Source organism: Podarcis filfolensis (genome assembly GCF_964270895.1).
Source record: "Podarcis filfolensis genome assembly, chromosome: Z".
In the NCBI taxonomy this organism is placed as follows: Eukaryota; Metazoa; Chordata; class Lepidosauria; order Squamata; family Lacertidae; genus Podarcis; species Podarcis filfolensis.
The window spans coordinates 29123956-29142518 of NC_139617.1; the positions used below are offsets into that span (position 1 = coordinate 29123956).

The following is an 18563-nucleotide window of genomic DNA, read 5'->3' on the forward strand; positions in this document are numbered from 1 at the left end:
CATGCCGGGCAACTTTCTCCCAGCGCAGAGCCCGCTGCCCATACCCGGCGTATAAGACGACCCCTGACTTTTTAACCTTTTTTCTGGGGTTAAAAAGTCGTCTTATAAAATCTATGGTATTTTAAATGATTTCAAATCTGCAGTGCCTAATGAGCTGCACCAGACGGTACTAAAGGAGATGGAAACCACAAGAGGGGACAAGAAGGCTCTTGTGCCCATGCCTTGCTTATGGGCTTCACTTTGTGGGCATCTAGTTGGTCACTATGAGAACAGAATGCTGGACTACATGGCCCATTGGGTCTGATGCAGCAGGCTCTTCTTGTTTAATGTATTTTTAACCTTCTATTGGAAGCCACACAGAGTGGCTGGGGAAACCCAGCCAGATGGGTGGGGTAGAAATAATAAATTATTATTATTATTATTATTATTATTGGAAACCCTATGGTTTTTTAATGGTTGGAATGTATCCTACTGTACCACCTACCACTACCCACATGGGTCCCTATGAGGGAATGCAGCCCTCCGGCTGAATAAGGTACCCCAATGCTCTTAAGATATAGCAAGCAGCACTTGTAACAGCTCTAGTATTATCTGTCCTTGGAAGGGTGTTTGGTGAGCACACACACTGTTCTCCAGCGTCCTTGCAAGTACTAAATGTTCCAGGACATCATCAGGCACAGGTAAGCTTTTTCTTCATTGAAATATACCAGATGGATTATTTTTCCCCTATCTGATCTTTATACATCCTTGATAAGGAACTTCAAAGCAGTGTTAGGCTGACAATATCATTAATGGCTGGAAAGGTGTCATCAGTGTTGGGGCTCGTATTTGGTTCGATATGCACAGGAGGGGTCTTTTGCTTGTTACACGATCCCAGCAATGCACTTCTTTGGGGCTCTGGACCACCTTTGGGGACCCTCTCCAACAGGAAGGTGCTACAGAAATATGCTGTTGAGTCTGGGGCTTTGCCTGAGCAACAAGGCTTTCCTGGCTCAGCTGAAGCTGTGTTGCATCCCTTGTCTCGGATGCACTTCAGACACCTGCTTAGCTCAACCTTGACATTTACAAAATATCATCGCTACAAACAATCCCTATGCTTTTTCCCAGGGCTGAGCTGTGGGAAACAGCCTGTAGTGAATCATGACTAAACAGCATGGTCAGAAAAACAAGATAGGCCAGAGCCCTGGAAGACCTTATTTGCGTGAGCAAAACACAACTGAGATGAAAAGTTCTCATATGATCCTTCCAGCCCAGGACAAGCCAGTGGGTAGCATATATCCAGGTGGTCTTTCAGCAAAAACGGATGCCATCATCTGCAATAAAACCTTCCTCTCCTGTATCAGTCTCTACAGCCACGTCAGGTGCTATGACTCTCCAACTGCTTTAACTTTACACCCAAAGACGCACTCTTCCATTGTCTCTCAAGACCAGGGCTCGACAAGGTTTACCTTGCCTGGGCCAGTTCACTCTAGCAGAGATCCGTCTGTGGGCCGGAGCATGAGCACGCGTGCCCGCAATTTTTGGCGTCTGCGCATGCGCAATTTCCGGCACTGCAAAAGCGAATCCTTGCACTGTGCCAGTTTAGCGCAGCACATGGGGACTTGCCAAGCAGGCGGCTAGGGGGCTGGTTAAACGACCCCTGTGGGCTGCTTGTGGCCCATGGACCTTAGGTTGCAGACCCCTGCTCAACAGACAGATGCCAACAACATTCCCTGGGGAGGCCGTAGTGGTGTAGCTTTCCACATGGCCAGTGGTCAGAAGTTCCTAAGGCTAGATAGCTTGTCAACTTGCGTGTTCTAGATAGGATTCTCTGCAAGCCACATGGTTATGCAACAGACGAAGGTGTGTAGCATGAAGACGAAGCCCTGCAGGGACACCACATCTTCTGCAACTGTCAAAGGCAGAGAAGCGCTTTTGAAGTGGTTAGCACAGTGGTTCCCAAAGTGGGTTAGTAGGAACCCACTCCATCCCTTATGCTGTTCAATGAAGGCTTTGGGTTTTGTTGTTGCTGGAAGTTAGCAGACAGGAATCCCAACATTCAGTCAGGTGACAGCTGACTTCAGGGGCCTTGCTGCTACCAGGGCTTGGTGTTAGTGATCCCTCCACTCTCTGCTCAACTACTGTAGGAGAATACGAGGGAAAGCCTCTCAATCTATGGTCTATTAAATGCGGGGACTATGGCTGTGATGATGATGATGATGATGGTTATACTGTGTATTATTATCCTCTGTATTATGTTTTTATTATTACACTGTGTAAAGTTTGTTCTTAATGTTGTACAATGCCCTGGGACCTTTCAATAAAGGGTAGCATATAGAACAAACAAACAAAAACTATAAATAGCATATTTTTCACTCTATAAGACACACTTTTCCCCTCTTAAAAAGTAAGGGGAAATGTGTGTGCGTCTTATGGAGAGAATGCAGGCTGCACAGCTATCACTGAAGCCAGGAGAGAAGAGGGATCGGTGTGCACGGATTCCTCTTGCTCTCCTGGCTTCAGGGATAGCCACGCAAAGCCTCTTGAGCGCAGCTGGAGTGCTCCTGCCTCTTCGCTCAAGAGGCTTTGCGTTGCTTTCTTGTTCCCCTCCTCTAAAAACTAGGTGCGTCTTGTGGTACAATGTGCAAGTGGGATGGTCACTCTGCAGACCTTTCCAGAATGAAGTCCTGGATGGTGTTACCAACAATGTTCTCACTGCTGCAGACATTGCTTGTCAGAGTCAAATGTGATAGAGCTAGATGATGGCCACTTATGATACAGATCATCTCAGTCAAATGCACCTAAAAATGTTTCTATCAAAATGCAACCTTTTGAGCAAGTCTGATTTACGTCAAGTTGAGGCTTGCAGAGGGGGAAACATCACAGTGGACTGTAGTCCACAAATGATGATTTAGAGATGTGATAAAGTTCAGAAACACAACAGCAGGGGTAGGTAAAATATTTATTGAAAGTTGTTCAAAATCCATTGTAGTCCTTTCAATATCCATGCTACAACTGAATGCTGTGAGCTGTATAAAAATGCATTTTTAAAAATATTTATGGAGTCAATATCAAAAAATAGACTAATGGTGTTAAGGCACTTGAAATATAATTAAATATAGCAAATTTGCATAAGAGAAAACTACTTTGTTCAGTATAGTAGTAGTTACCTCTATTCAACTTTTAATGAGAAACATAATTTCCCTTACCTTCCCCATACCCACTCCCTTCGAGAAAAAGCACTATGTTTTTCTTGTTCTATGTCGTCAGTCACACCCAGTATTAGGCCTGCCTTGAAGGAGACAGTGTTATCAAGCCAAGAAGCAGAAGTTCCAAATTAATACAGTTCCTAGAATCCTTTTAAGATTCCTTCTAGATCCAGTTCCTAGTATCCTCATGGACTGCAGGATGAGAACCAAGCAGATCATTTTCACTGAATATGGAAGGAGCTGGGGAAAGCAGCAAAAGCAGAAGAAACAGAGGCTTTCTTATAAAGCTTACAATCACCAACTAAGATTCATTATACATATTGGGATCTTCCCTCTCTCACCCCACACCTTTCCACTGCATCCAGAGGTAAAGAAAAGCAGTGAAGTATTATTACAAGGCAATGGCAAAAGCACTGACATGTTTGATGCTTTGCCCTGCATTCTGCATGCAATATGTTCAGATTTAAGAGATGTTGCCCCAAACTGGCAATGGAAATCAACTCCTAGAGACAGGCTTCCATGTGAAAACTGCTCTGTGAGTCAGGTGTCAAATGCACTGAAGAGTTCTGTGCACGACAAACCACACACACACACACACACACACACACACAGGCAGCATCTAGAACAGTAGGCATGTCATTAACATACTGGAACAGGGCCTTATTTTTAGCCCATAGCAAGTTGGCAATATGAATAGCTTTAACAGTGCCATTCACTTGTTTGGGAGACTAACACAATAGCGAATTGGTACTATCAAGGCTGACCACACTGACTTTGTCTGGCTGGTGAATGTGTATACAGCAGGCTGCTCTGCACAGAGAATCAGATACGGGCTGTGCACCTTTTAACACAAATTGTTGAGGATGCTTCTTTATTGAACAAAAGTCTGCTGGGGCTACAAGCCCACATGACAGTTTCAACATCAGAAAACACTTTCTGGTAGTCATGAGCATTTGCACTGTGCATGGAGTAAGAGGACGATGCACTGTACTGAAGGAGTTCTAGTGTAGATTACAAAGCGAATGAATGCAACCGGGCCCCCCCTCATAATTATGATAGCAGTATTACTGAAAGATACTCCCAGGGTTTGAGAGAGAGAGAAAGGCTTATGGAAGTCTCTTTCAAGTCATGTACTTTAAAAAAAAAAAAGGAGTCAACTTCTCTTGCCAGTTGGCTCTGCATTGGAACATGTTGCACAGAAACCGAGGTTAAAAATGTCATCATGGAATTGGAAGGGACCAGGACGATCATCTAGTCCAACCCCCTGCAATGCAGGAATCTTTTGCCCAACATAGAATCAGATCACCTGGAAGCTGAACATCTTACAAAGAGGGACCTACTGAATGCATCTGCAGTGAGTCCTTTGCAATAGGGGGAGAAAAATATGGGCAAAATGTAAAGTCCTTGTAGGTGCCAGAAATACAATGCAGTGTATATAACAGTTAAAGCCACAGCCCAAAGGGCTACATGGAAAGCTGCACATGCACACTGTACTGTTTTGGGGCACCTCCCTTGTCAAAGCAGCCCTCCCTGTGCCCCCCCGCCCTGCTAAAAGCCACCCTGAAACGCAGGTGAACTATGAATAAGTCCAGTAGTTCATGAAGCTACAAGTGGTGGTAACTGTGATTATCAGGGTGTCTCTATGCATAACACAGAGGCACTAACATCTGCCTAAAAGAGGGTCTTTGGACTGTCGCCTGAGAATTAAAATGTAGTTTTCTTTTAAACTAATCAGAAACAAGGAACCCAGATGCAAAATTATACTAGACCTAAATTAAATGGCGAAAAGAGCATGTATCTTAATACAGTGGTACCTTGGGTTACATACGCTTCAGGTTACAGACTCCGCTAACCCAGAAATAATACCTCGGGTTAAGAACTTTGCTTCAGGATGAGAACAGAAATCGTGCTCCGGCAGCAGGAGGCCCCATTAGCTAAAGTGGTGCTTCAGGTTAAGAACAGTTTCAGGTCAAGAATGGACCTCCGGAACGAATTAAGTACTTAACCCGAGGTACCACTGTACTCCCCATGACTTTTAGGGCAAATTGTCAAGGCACTTGACATCTTTGGTTTGGTGTGCAACAGTCTCATTCCTATTCATTTCAAATGGAGGTAGCATGGTCCACATATTTCACGCTTCAGGAAAACAGCAGAGATGCAACATTCTTTAGCTCATTAGGAAGCTGAGAGAGAGAGAGAGAGAGAGAACACACACTTTTCAGGTTACCAAATCAAAATAAGCAATTATTGCTCACAAATCCTAAAGACTCAAACTGAACACCCACTGATTTTAGAGAAATGTAAAATGTACTTGGCATCAGAATATGCTGCATTTAAATTTTAGTTAGCATCATTTGGGAAGTGTGACAGAAAACATGCCAACAGAACAGCAGCTGATGATTTCTTAGCTCAGGGTCCTCTCCCTCCAAGTCCCACTTAGACAATCTCTCTGCAGGCAGGAACCTGTGCATGCCATTTGTATACCGCATGTAGGCCTAGCATATTTTAGAGACTTGTCCAAATACTTCCCAAGTTACAAAGTATGTTTTTTCTTTAATCACAAAACAGAAAAGGTAGTCTTGTCTGGTTATAAAATAAAGATTCCCCCCTGTGGTTTTAACCCTGTGATGTACTGCATTGTGCATTCTGAATGGCCATGCTTGCGTCCCTTGATCTGGTTTATTTATCTTCTAACTTGCTTGTTTTAAAGAAACAGTCTAATTCATATTCTTCATGAAACATCAATTTATTTATTTAAATGTATTTTTTTATTAAAGATTTCTTGGTTTACTAAAGTATGTGCAATGTCTCTTTTTTCAAGTTACGTTTTCTACAGATCAGTTTCATTTGTTGAGACATTAGTGTTACTTCATAAAACATCATTAAGGAAAAAAGTAACACCATGTTCAGTGTTCTCTAAGTATTATTAATAGTTTGGAACTATCCAAACAAACAAACTATGCAATTTTTTTTCAGGGAAGCTCGATGTCAAAATACTATTAAAAAGCTATTTATTGGGATAAAGGGATTTTAAATAGCAAAAAATACATACCTGTATGGATAGCCATGGTACTTAGATCTAAATATTGACAGCAGCCAACTGAAGAACAAGACCACCAAACCGATGCCAGCCATACACATTACTGCAGGAAATAAATCACAAAATGAAGTCAGCTTGCCATAACAGCATGAAAATAATCAATCATGAAACTGAAATTTAAAGAATGCTTAAAGGTAAAGGTACCCCTGACTGTTAGGGTCCAGTCGCGGACGACTCGGGTTGCACGCTCATCTCATTCTATAGGGCAAGGGAGACGGCATTTGTCCGAAGACAGCTTCCGGGTCATGTGACCAGCATGACTAAGCCACTTCTGGCGAACCAGAGCAGCTCACAGAAATGCCGTTTACCTTCCCACTGGAGCGGTACCTATTTATCTACTTGCACTTTGACGTGCTTTCGAACTGCTAGGTGGGCAGGAGCTGGGACTGAACAACGGGAGCTCACCCCGTTGTGGGGATTCGAACCGCCAACCTTCTGATCGGCAAGCCCTAGGCTCAGTGGTTTAGACCACAGCGCCACCCACGCAGATTGTCTAACTGCAGTTCCAACTGAATTAATTTGTGAGAAAACTCTCAAAAGGAGCAAAAGAGGCCATACAACTTAGAAAACCAGCAATAAGTAACAAACCTATTCTTACTGACAACACAACTGCCAGAGGAAAGTTTTCCCAAGTACCAAAATATTTTTTATGGCCACACACACACCTGCTTTTCCCATCCTGGCATTCCCTGTTTAAAAATACAAGCACACTGCATTCCAGGCACAGGAATGAAGGAAGGAAGGAGAATGCTGTGGTGTCAGGATTGACCAGAAGATGGAGCTGCAACCCAACATTACCATCCCTGCCGGGTGAAGCGAAATCTGGTACTTACTTTTTCTCTTCACTACCTCCAGGTCAGAAGTTGCAGCTTCATGCAGGAGCACCATCCCAAGAGTAACACCAGCATCTGAGAAAGCTGTTTAAGGCTAAACCACTTCAACAGGCTGAAAAAAAGTACGGCACATTCCTATCCAGTTTCTTAATGCTATGCATTTAGAAAAATCCTAACTTTTGCTGTAGTTGCAGAGTTTGCAAGACTGAGCCAAGTTTGAACTCAGCAACCTTGTCCTAGCATTCTGGGTTGAACTACAGAAAAAAGGAGGAAGGGTAAGAGTCATTATGTTTTAGGTCTCTGCATTCTCAAAACCTTGCTAGATTCCCGCCCACCCCACCTGACTTGTTATCTTTTATGCACAATTGGAAGCAAGAGACAGTAGTGAGGGGAGCTGGAGGGGGAAATCACTGAATTAGGGATGGGGCGGGCAGCATAAGTTACACAATGTTAACCAAATCAAATAATTCAAAGCAGTTTATAAAGACAAACTTATTGAGTCAAAAGCTTTCATGGATTATAACTCACTTTACAAGCAATGCCATTTTCAGTTTGTACTATCAGAAACAAACTCAAGAAGCATAGAGAGGGAAATGCACAGTCTGTGGCACCTTGAAGTTACAATTAAGAGCTTAAACTTATACAGATAACCCCCAGGAACGTTTGTAACAAGAGGTAAAAGTACAAACATCCTAAGCATGTCTGTCCTTAAAAATAACAGCAATCCTACTGAGAGAGGAGCCACTGAAAATAATGGACACACATTTAGATCTACAGTATTCATTTCACTGAGTCTACTCTTAACGTAGTTGGCTACCACCTATATGAAAATCTAGCAGTTACAATGGTTTTCCATTCAGATAACCACACCTGACTGGCATCAGAATTCAGCAACTACTTGCTTGATCAGATCAATGATTTCTTTAGAAGGTTGCAAAGTCACCGATGCAAACCCAAGGAAACTTTGGCTAGATCTGGTTGAAGGGCTTTCAAGCTTAAGTATTTGTTGTTAAGAAGGATACTAAACAACAGAACAATGTGTGTTTCAGCAACAAATTGGGCTTGACTGCTCCCATGGATATAGCTCTGCAAGAAAAGGGTTTAAAAAATTATGCAGTTTTGATTATTTCATATTTGATTATAAGATTCCTGATCTAAATTTGCACATGCTCACACACATATCTACATGGGGATGAAAAGCCAGGTTCACTCAGTCTCCAGACTTGCTTAAAAGGTATTCTGCAAAACTGTTCCAATCAGTAGTTATTCCCAGAGCATATTACTGTGGTACCTGCCTTCTCAGGTCAGCTAATACTCCATGCGATGGTCCATCTCCTGCCAGGGACTACAACAATATTTCAGGATGTGTAACAGCGATTGCTTTCTACATTTAAAATGCTGGCTTTAACCTACAAAGGCAATAGCCCAGTCCTCCTAGGCTAGAGACTGCCTTGTTACTGTCACCTATAACAATCTCAAAAAGCAAGGAAGAGCACTCTTTCAGCAATTCCATCTACCCAAGAGCCAAAGAGAGAGTCGGAGAGAAGCAATCGTACCTAATCTGACCAAGAGAGGAGCGAACTAGTGGTTCCCAATTACTTAAGTTCTGTGGACCCCTTTTGTTTCAAAAGCCAAGCCATGGACCCCTAGTTTTGAAAAATTTGCTCTCTCTATAGTACTTTTTGTTATGTGAATGGTGCCACAGACCCCCTGGGAACCACTGCTTACTGGAGCATCATGGTTGTTATAGCCTTTTTCCAAAGTGTTTGCACCTGCCTTGACCAGAAGTTGGAGCCATAACCCAAAATACCATACCTCCCAGCAAAAGGGAAATCTATCCAGTTGGTTTATGAAATGCATATATGCACTTTAAAGACGACAACTAACAAAACTGCATAAAAGATTTGCTTCCAAGGAATGCAGTTTCACTTTCTCCCTAAGTATAAGATATGCAAAGGAGCAACAGGACCCAACTAAAAAGGTTACTGGTCTTTCTAACACACACTCCTTATCCTCCTTTAAGAAGTGTGCAACTTCCATTTAAGTGTATTCAGATGAATTTACTATCAGTGTTTGGCTTCTGAAGTTGTTTTTTTAAAAAAAGTTTATCGGTTTTGCATAAATAAGAAATTAACTTAAAATAAAATTATACCTCTTCCCCCTACCATACAAAGTGCCCCAATGATACCCATTGAAAATGAGCATATGGGTCGATTGGTCCCTGTCTAATTATATTAAAATGCCTTTCCATGTGTTTTCAGAGGCCTATATCCATGTTCCTTTGTTGACCTAAGAAATAAGAATAAACCAAAGATTATAGAAGTTCCTTGAGCTTTTTCTCTAACCAGATGAAACGCCAGTGAGAAAATTGGAGGGTACTTGTTTGGCATACCACCACCTCCAAATCCAAAAATAAGATGCCAAAAACGGATTTTTTATGTCTGAATAAGCATTTTTACAAAACTGCCTAAATGGATTTTCCCTATAGGAACTACAATTCACAATACATTTGATTTGTATCCACGCAGCTGGTCCAATCCCTGGATTACTAGTAATACCGTATGATCACATCTTGCACACAATTAACTAGCACAATTTCAACCTCTGTAGCTGAAAGCTGGCAAGTTGAAAGCCTACAAATTAATTGCATGCAAGTTGGAGAGCTTAAAAGCTCCTTTTGTTCTGGGTTTTCCTGGCACACAAATAGCTTTTAAGCTCTGCACCTTGCCTACCAAGCTCTGGGAGGCTCTCAGAAGATCTTGTGGGAACTCAGATCTTGTGAGAGCCTCCCAGAAGCAACAAGAGAGCCTCCCAGAGCCCAGTATGCCAGTAGAAGAGCATAAAAGCTCTCTGCCTTGTTTGTGGGGGTAAGACCTGTTCAGTGCACCAGCTCTGGGAGGTAAAATTGCTCATGCAGGGGTGGTTCCAGGGGTGTTAGGATATATATGTTTTTGTTCTGTCCCCGGAACATAACAAGATGTGATCATACTTCATACTTGTCAGGGCCAGAGTCAGATGCAAGTCAGCACGAAAGACGCAAGGCTTCATTGTTAGTGAAGTTAGTAAAGAGTTAGTCAATTAAACTTTATACAACTCAGCAACATTTCCCAGCAGGTATCAGCACTATGGAGCAGTTGCCAGGACTGAAGATCCCTGCCTTGCGCCCTTTCTGAGGCTCCTCCTCTCCCAGATATTTCCCAAGCGTGCCTCTGGTCTCTGTTCTGCCCTCCTCATTATTCTGCATATTCTTGGAGACCAAGAAGGAGGGGAGCTTGTCGCAGCAGGAGAGGGAGGGTCCCTGGATTCTTCAGCAACCTCTTGACCTCCCTCCCCTGCTTCAGCCTCGGAGTCTGAAGTGCTCCCTGTCACCAACACTTCCTACTCACTAAACCCTGTTGCACCTTCAACATCCAGCCCTTCCTTCCAAGCCTCTCCCCCTGACCTCTCCTCAGCATCCCACCACCAATCCCCTGGCTCTGAGCCTTCCTGCTCTGGGGTTTCCATTGGGGGTTCCCTGGCTGGTGCCACCCACCACTCCCCTTCAGCCAGCCAGTCCATGATATCACTGTGCAGAGGTCACATGGTGTAACACCATCCAATATTACGTACTGTCTCACCCCCTTGTGAAGTCAATTGAAATAATACTCTGTGTGGCAAACAAGGCTTTCATTGTATATATGTATAAATGTTAGAATCATGTTTTGCCAATTAAAAAAATTTCCAGTCTTCAATCATTCTTGGTATGAATCTAAATAAGTAGAGATGTGGTGGCAGATTAAAACTCGCAGCAACTTGCTAAACATCTGGGCCAGCACAAAAAGCAGGGGAGACAGAGGGCAATCCTGCTTCATGCAGGAGCTCTGATTGCAAGCCATGTGCCAAAATAACTACAGAACTCTCCTGATCAAGGTTTAAAGCAGACTTATAAAGAAGGTCCCCATGTTAAACCTTTGCAAGTTTTCAAACAGAAAACTCAATTCAATGTGCTTCTGCACTTTTACTAAACATGGGGTGGCACTGAATTCAGTCTTACTCATTGAAATTAATGGGCATAATTTAATCACGTTCCTTAATTTCAGTGGGTCAGGTCTGAGCAAAACCAAGTTGAATACAAACAAATACAGGATACATAAATTTTGAATTGAACAGTATGTAGTGAAAGTAAATAGGAGGCAAAAACGTATATATTTTTAAAACTGAAAATGCGAGATTTAGAAGCATTACTGTGACCAACAGTTTGTGAGAATCCGAAAGCAATGAAGTGTTGCTTAAAATAACCACAATATTTTCACTGTTAGCACAGCCTAGAAACTCTCAGTTTCACATTTAAGAGGCCTACAGGTATGAAAGACAGAACCTTTAACAATAAATTGAAGGAAGGAATATGCCTAATCAGGGACCTCTTTAACAGGCAGAGTGTGGCAAAAAAAGATTCAGGAGAGAAATGTATACTAGCTACAATAATCTACACACTTCAGTAAAAAATGTATCACCTATTCTGAATACTCCTGTTCTGTATCTGTTACATATTCTGTACCTCCTGTTCTGAATACACCTATCCTGTATCAGTTACACTGACAACCCCTCTGCTTCTGGACTCAATTCAGAGCTGGTTGTGGCCTTTAGAACCCTAAATCGTTGGAGACTATGTTGTCTAAAGGACCACCTATACCTGTATGAGCCTGCCCAAGCAGGAGCCCTGCTCTCTGGTCCATCAAGCAAGAGCTATTAAATTGTGTGAGTGCAAGGAATAGTGCTTTCTCCCAGGGTAGGAATCTCTGGAACTCTTTGGAACCAGAGAGACACTCTGCTGGTCCTTAGAAAGCCTCTCGAGAAACATTAATTGAAGTCTGTGGTTGAGTTGTTTGACACTTTGACACATGAAAAAATACTTAGTAGCTGCTGCTTTTATGGGATGGGGGTTGTATTTTCATGTGTTTTAAGAGTTTTACAAATGAACTTGGAAGGGGAGTATATGCTGAAAGACATGTTAACATATTTAAAAAGTTATACTGGAGTTTTGATGTTTGTCTGTTTTTTAAATGATCACTTACCACTTGACCTGTATGGGGATTCTTATGAGCATATGGTGGCCCTCTGATGTGATTCCACATTTGCCCTGATGTCATTGCCAGAACGAAACACTGGAAACAACACGTTGAGAAATCAGTAAACTTGTAAGCACCAAGAAAGACATCCCTGATTCAAACATTGCTCACCTTTTAAGTGACCTCAAACAATACTGATCATTAATTTGTTTCCACTATTTCCCCACAGCTTTAAATTTCAGATATATTCTGAGCCTGTGTCCTAGTTGAATCCTCAAAACGAGTTTATGTTTCATTTATGCCCACATCATGATTGCATATTACACAATCATGTGACATAGCCAAGAGCATCCTGTCCACAAGTGGCTGCCAATACTGAACATGCCCCAAGCAAAGCAATTAAAACCCTTTTTATAATCCAACAGAAAACAGTAATTTCACAACTGCATCTTTCCTCAAATAAAAGAGCTCCCACTAAGGGAATGAAGCTATTTTATTTCCTTTAAAATGTAAACTCACAACAATTTACAAACAAGCAAACAAAAAACATTTTGCCACAATCTTAGGGGTGGGAGTGGGGGAAGAATAGTATTCTCCTGATTTCCCTCTCAAAAGACAGAGAGGTTCAATCTCAGACAAGAAGATCTGACCTCATATACCTGCTCTATGAAGCTGCAGAAAGGTCCACAGCCATTATCACTCTGATATCAGAACTCTGACACTGGAGAGAACAAGAAGGGATTTTCTAGAAATGGCAGTGGATCTTCAGGATCCAAAGCCATCCTGTTTGCTAATACTCCCCTGGAATTGAGGAGATTTCACCCCTCCCATATCCAAGAATCTGCCTATTCTCCAGAGAGGAGGGGTGGTTTTCTGCTCTCTACTTATTTCGCTCCAGCCTCACATCAAAGAGAAAGAGAGAGACACTGAGTGTTAGAGAGAGATCGTGTGTATAGATAAGGTTGCTGCTAAGAGCAGCTGCAGACACTCAGTGCAGTTCAGCATTTTCGTTTAGACCTCATTTAGCTCTGTACATAGTTGTGTATTATAGTTGTAGATAGAATAAAAGATACTCTACAGAGCTCTGAGGCGTTTATGCTCTGCTATACTCTGCTATACTCTGCTGTGCAACAACTGTCTTCTTGTTGGAGTGAATCCGGTGCTCACAACTCTAAGCTGTGAGTCCACAGCACTTTGACCTGTTCCTGTGCAGAAGGTGGTCTCTGGAAGTACTACCCCAGCTCGCCTGGCCCAGTCGGGGCTGAAGTGGATGAGTCCAGTTGGTGGCACTGGCTCAAGGGAGATGCTGACAGGAATGGGGGACAAGATACAGCAGCCCTTCCATCTGAATCAGTGGAAAAGAAACTGTTACTAAAAACCAGAATGACAATCTGTTTTTTAAACTGAAAAACAATACAGCCAGATCACAGTAGATGCATGCAAAGAATAGGCCAAGTGATGAGGAAGGTTGGGAGAGTGATCGTGGGGAGAAAAGAGGAAACAAAGTGGTTACAACATAATTTGCTTACCAAAGCAGCAAAAGCCCAGCCTGTCTTGTTATACAGAAAATCCAGGTTGCTTCTTCTTAAGTACACAAGGCCTCCGATAACAGCGAGGAGCAGCCCCAACATCAAGGGCCCAGCATAGTTTGGAGGCCTTATCACACGGATCTATGAAAGTCAAAAACAGTTTGCACATTAAAGCAAACTGGAAGAATTCTGTACAAAAATATATAGGCACCAATAATTCCTGAACAGTTTTACTACTAGAGGGATAGGTAAGTTTTTAAGAATGCAGCAAAGCTACTTCAACTTCTAAAAAAAAAATCTAAAGTGTTCCATACGGAAAATTGCTTTTGAGAAGTAACACTGAAGTATACAAATAATTTCAATATTTTAATTACATTACACTCTGTTGTTCTCATAAGCTACCTCAAAGTAGGTTACAATTAAACTATAGCCAGGAAGCACATTACAAAAACATCTGCTTTAAAAAGAAAATGTTTCATCTTGTGTCCAAAACCTCAGAAATAGCACGGAGTATACTAGACCACAATGAAGTGAGCATTTCAAACTGAGATGTACCACTGAGGTATTCCTGCTCCAAGTTGCAGTCAATCTTACCTTACAGGTAAATAGTGCAGATGCCCACAGATCTCTAATAAGAACCTTTAAACAATTTAAAGCTGCATTTATTACATGCACACTTATGTGGAAACAATTCCCACCGAACACAGTGGCCTTACTCCCAGATAATATAGGATTAAGGATAGGATTAAGCTGCAAGAATAATACAAAAACCATAGCAAAGGGTTGTTGCTGGATTTTAGAATGCCCTGAAAATAATTTGAAAAGTGACATGAGAATATACCAGAAGTATTTTTAAAAAGACACTCCAATCACTAGCAGTTTTACCAGGATGCTCATGACAACTGGGAAACACAGGAAACAACAAAATTGCCTCTCCATAAAAATATCTAACAGTTCAACCCACCGTCCCTTTCTCCATCCACCATGGAAAACATGATTTCATAGAGCACCAAAATAAGACTAAGTAAACTGTTCTGGTTTAAAAGAAATAATTGTATTGAGTGTATGCATATGGTGGAAAAGATGGACAAGTGCTCATGAACTTGTTCTCTTCGTGTGGCAGTCCTGCTATTTGAGGCAACAGAACAATAATATATTTCTTTATATTACAGTTAGAAGCAAAACACTGCATAGAAGTTGAAGTCTGGCCTTTACTTACATTGACATCAGTTCTATCAGCAACCCAACGGGCTAGCTGTTCAGCAGCAAAACCTCGTACTTGCAGTTCGTATGTGTCACCTTTTTTCGGTTTCCCTTTTGCTGGGAAATTAATGAAGGTTGGAGCAGAGTTCATGTTGAGCTGTATTTTTTAAGAAACACAAAGAAATGTACTGTCACTCAAATTGTCTGTTGAGCTGCTACCTAAAATCCATGCTCTGAAATGGAGCTCAGATTCTGAAGTTATCCAGGCATAACTTGTGAACCAAGACACATAGGTCTATGTTGCAAACGCCACTGTCTCACACAAATACCAGTAGTTGTACTACAGGTTACCAGAAAAGCTTATTTCTTCCCTCCCACTCCACTTAGTTTGAAATGCTCTGAAGAAGCAAGTTATTACTTAATGTGCAATCCTAAATATTAGAGTAATATTAAGTATGTTTATGTTACTGATGCCCCAGAAAGTATAAACCGTTTTTAAAAACAAAACAGTAATGCACATCTTTTTCTTAATCCTACTCCACAAGTATAACTACGCAAGAAGCACATTACCATTTGAAATACATCAGAGCCTTCATCAAAATCAACCATGGCAAAAAAGATCCTGTTTGTGAATGCACTTGAGTACCGCCATGAGTTTGCCAGAATCTGATATTCTTCATCAGCTTGCCTACAAAAATGTAAGAAAGTGCTGTTCAAGCATCTAACCATGTCAAGATTTAAAAGCATTTAGCCCATCAGAAGTTTCAAGAACGTAAGCCCCCACTTTCACACTAGCTGTAAGAAGAAACCTGAACAGCAGCAATGATCATGCAGCCACAAGTCACCACTACCAAAGAACAGCATCTGAACTGACAGGGATGCATATACTTCCTGGCGTTCCCACAAAGTTGCAATTTTGCTTTCTTTGGAGAAAGCCTTTTATATAGTAGGATTCAAAGACCCACATCCCTCAGTCTCAGCTAATGTAGTACCAATAAATAATGTCTTTAGCTGGATCCCTCATGTCAATGAGCATTTCTTTGAGAATATTTTTATAATTTGAGAACAGATGGCACTCCAGGTGTGAGTAAGTAGAATTTAAATCTTTAATGCTAAATGCTAAACCAGTTACGGTTGGCACTTCAGATGTGCGCAGGTAGAATTTAAGTCTCTGATGCCAAATGCTAAGTCAATTAAAGATGATGGTCTGTGAATCAGGTGCTTGAATAAGGTTTAGCAAGCACAATACCTACATGAATTGTTTGAAGAGACATTCTTTCTGTCAAATTCTCTTCATAAGAAGCAGGTATAGTACTTTTAACTTAAAAAGCAACTCCCTGTGTATGACTTTATATCATTTCTAAAAGAATTATTTTCAAAATATCACAATGATTAATTGCTACTTCAACAATCTTTTGGTGCACCTGATTTTTTGAATGCTAGCATGGTGCTTTTCCCTTGAGTACAACAGAATAAGTTTGAAGTAAAAAAGATAAAACAAAGAAGAAATACTGTGACACAAAAAAGTATATAAGGTTTTCCGTAATAATGAATTTTCAAGTAATTTAAATCCATACTTGCACACAACACATTGTCTGTGAGGCTGAAGCGCAGTGAACATAACAATCACAGAGTAGTTTCTTGGTGGTGCCTTTATAAGACGACGAAATTTATCACCGTTCAGTCGAATTACCGACCGTTTGCTAGCCCATTCCATCAGCTGGTTCACTTTTTCTGAAAGAACCATCTAAAATATAAAATTGGAAAGAAGAAAACAGTTTCTGTTAAACAAGTCTTCTGCTAGGAGTCTAAGCTGCTACAGCTTAATCTGAACAACCATGCATGACATTTAAATAATAATAATGTATTAGCTGCATGATCCCAGAATCAGACCCAGCTCCTAAGATGTGTTGGGAGACCGAGAATGGAATACTTATGTCTTCTCTTTAGCCTTTCCAGTATGTTATCATTTCATCTCCTTACCAGTACCATTTCTTTACAGCAACTAGCATTGATAAATCAAGGTGAATATTCACTTCCTCAGTGCTGCTTGCAACTTTGTTGGCAGACTACAACTCCCATCAGCCTGTGGTCAGAGGCCACGGAAGATGTCCAGATTATATGGAGTACACTAGGCTTGTTCACAGCATTCAGATAATGCAACCAACAACAAGCCTTTGATTCCATGAACTTGGCCACACAACATACGGTCTGCATAGACATGCCAAGGCACCCTTAGATGCTGCCCCATTCTCAGTTCTCTCCCTCATCATCTGCCATTCACTGCCTGACTAAGAGTCATAACCGTCGGATCCTCCTCCTCAGCGCAGGCAGCGCCCGTCGTTTGCCCTACCTGACAGGAAAACGCGCCCTCTTCTAGGTATCTCTTGCTAAAATCTGGCGGCACTAATTCGCTTGCGCCTATAGCTGCAGCCTGGTCGCGCATAAATGAGGCGAAACGTATTCTATTGCAGTGTAACTGGCAGCAGCTGAAGGCGCAGCCAACAACTTTTTCATTCATTATAATCTTCATCATCGTCATCACTTGTTATGAATCCAATCCATCTTTCCACCAAGGAACTCTCTGCGGCGGCAACTTAACAGCAGCAGCCTGAGGGGGGCGAAGACTCCCACAGGACTGCAGTGGGAGAGACGAGAGGCGATTATCGATGCAAAGTGCTTGAGGCACGGGGGGGGGGCGGCACTCTGCACATGCTCGGCAACCTTGTAGTCCGTCACACACACCCACACACACACCCACACACACACACAAAGCTCTTCCTAGGATAACTGCGGGCCTAGTAAACAGTTGTTGGCGAGCCTCCGTAAGTTGGGCCCTGAGAGTAAGAAAGGTGGGCGGTTGGATGACCTCGGTGTGCCCCTCTCCTTCTCCTCCTCCCCGCCTGGATCGCGATCGCATCGGCCCTCCTCCAGCCAGCCCCACTCACCTCCTTCTTCTTCTGCCCTCCGACGCCGGAGCCGGCCAGCACGGCCAAGAAAGCCAGAGCCAGAACCCTCAGAAACGCCGCCATGACTGAACCGGCCTCCCTTCCTTCAGCGACAGGCAGAAAAGCCACTCACGGGCAGCCCGGCGCCCATAGGCCAGGCCGCGCGTCGGGCCAGTACTGGATTGGGTGAAAGAAACTTCCGCTGCCTAGCTATTGGTCCCCTGCCCTTCTTCCTCTTTCACTAAGTCTCCGCCCCTACCCGAACTTTTACTTTTTGGACTGGAAGTGGAGGAGAAAGGAGTTCAGGAGGGGAGGGGGGAGTAGGAAGGACGCGTCAGACTCCCGTTGACAAATGAGAATGGGGTAAGCTGTTGCGATATGATTGGCCGCCAGAGACCGGTTGGGCGGACTTCGTGCGGACTGACAGGCAGCCCGCATAGCCTGTCTCTGGGTTCTGCGCCAGATGGGAGGACTTTGCGCTCAGCAGCCCCCAAAGGGAGGGGTAAGAGGGAGGGGTAAGAGGGATGCGTCAATTTTAAAAGACTAGCTGTTTATTAATTATTTACTATTATTTATTTCATAAAATTTATGCACCCTTTTTTAAATTAAAAAACCCCGAAACTGGTTTACGAAAAATATAAAACAATAAAATTATCAAAAGGAATAATTAACAGCAATAATAGTGTAAGACTTTTTAAAAGTTAAAATAGCAAT

At 42.4% G+C, this 18563-nt stretch overlaps 1 protein-coding gene across 1 annotated transcript; it reads right to left on the bottom strand.

Annotated features, from left to right (window-relative positions):
- Positions 1–2924: 2924 nt before the first annotated feature.
- MAGT1 (magnesium transporter 1) lies at positions 2925–18023 on the bottom strand. Its single transcript, XM_083596532.1, has 10 exons — positions 17850–18023; positions 16479–16648; positions 15472–15589; positions 14918–15058; positions 13699–13839; positions 12176–12265; positions 8144–8207; positions 7122–7196; positions 6241–6331; positions 2925–5371 (listed from the first exon to the last, which is right to left on the bottom strand). Exons 1-10 carry the CDS (start codon positions 17931–17933, stop codon positions 5356–5358), a joined length of 990 nt encoding a protein of 329 aa, XP_083452658.1. The 5' UTR covers positions 17934–18023; the 3' UTR covers positions 2925–5355.
- Positions 18024–18563: the final 540 nt, after the last annotated feature.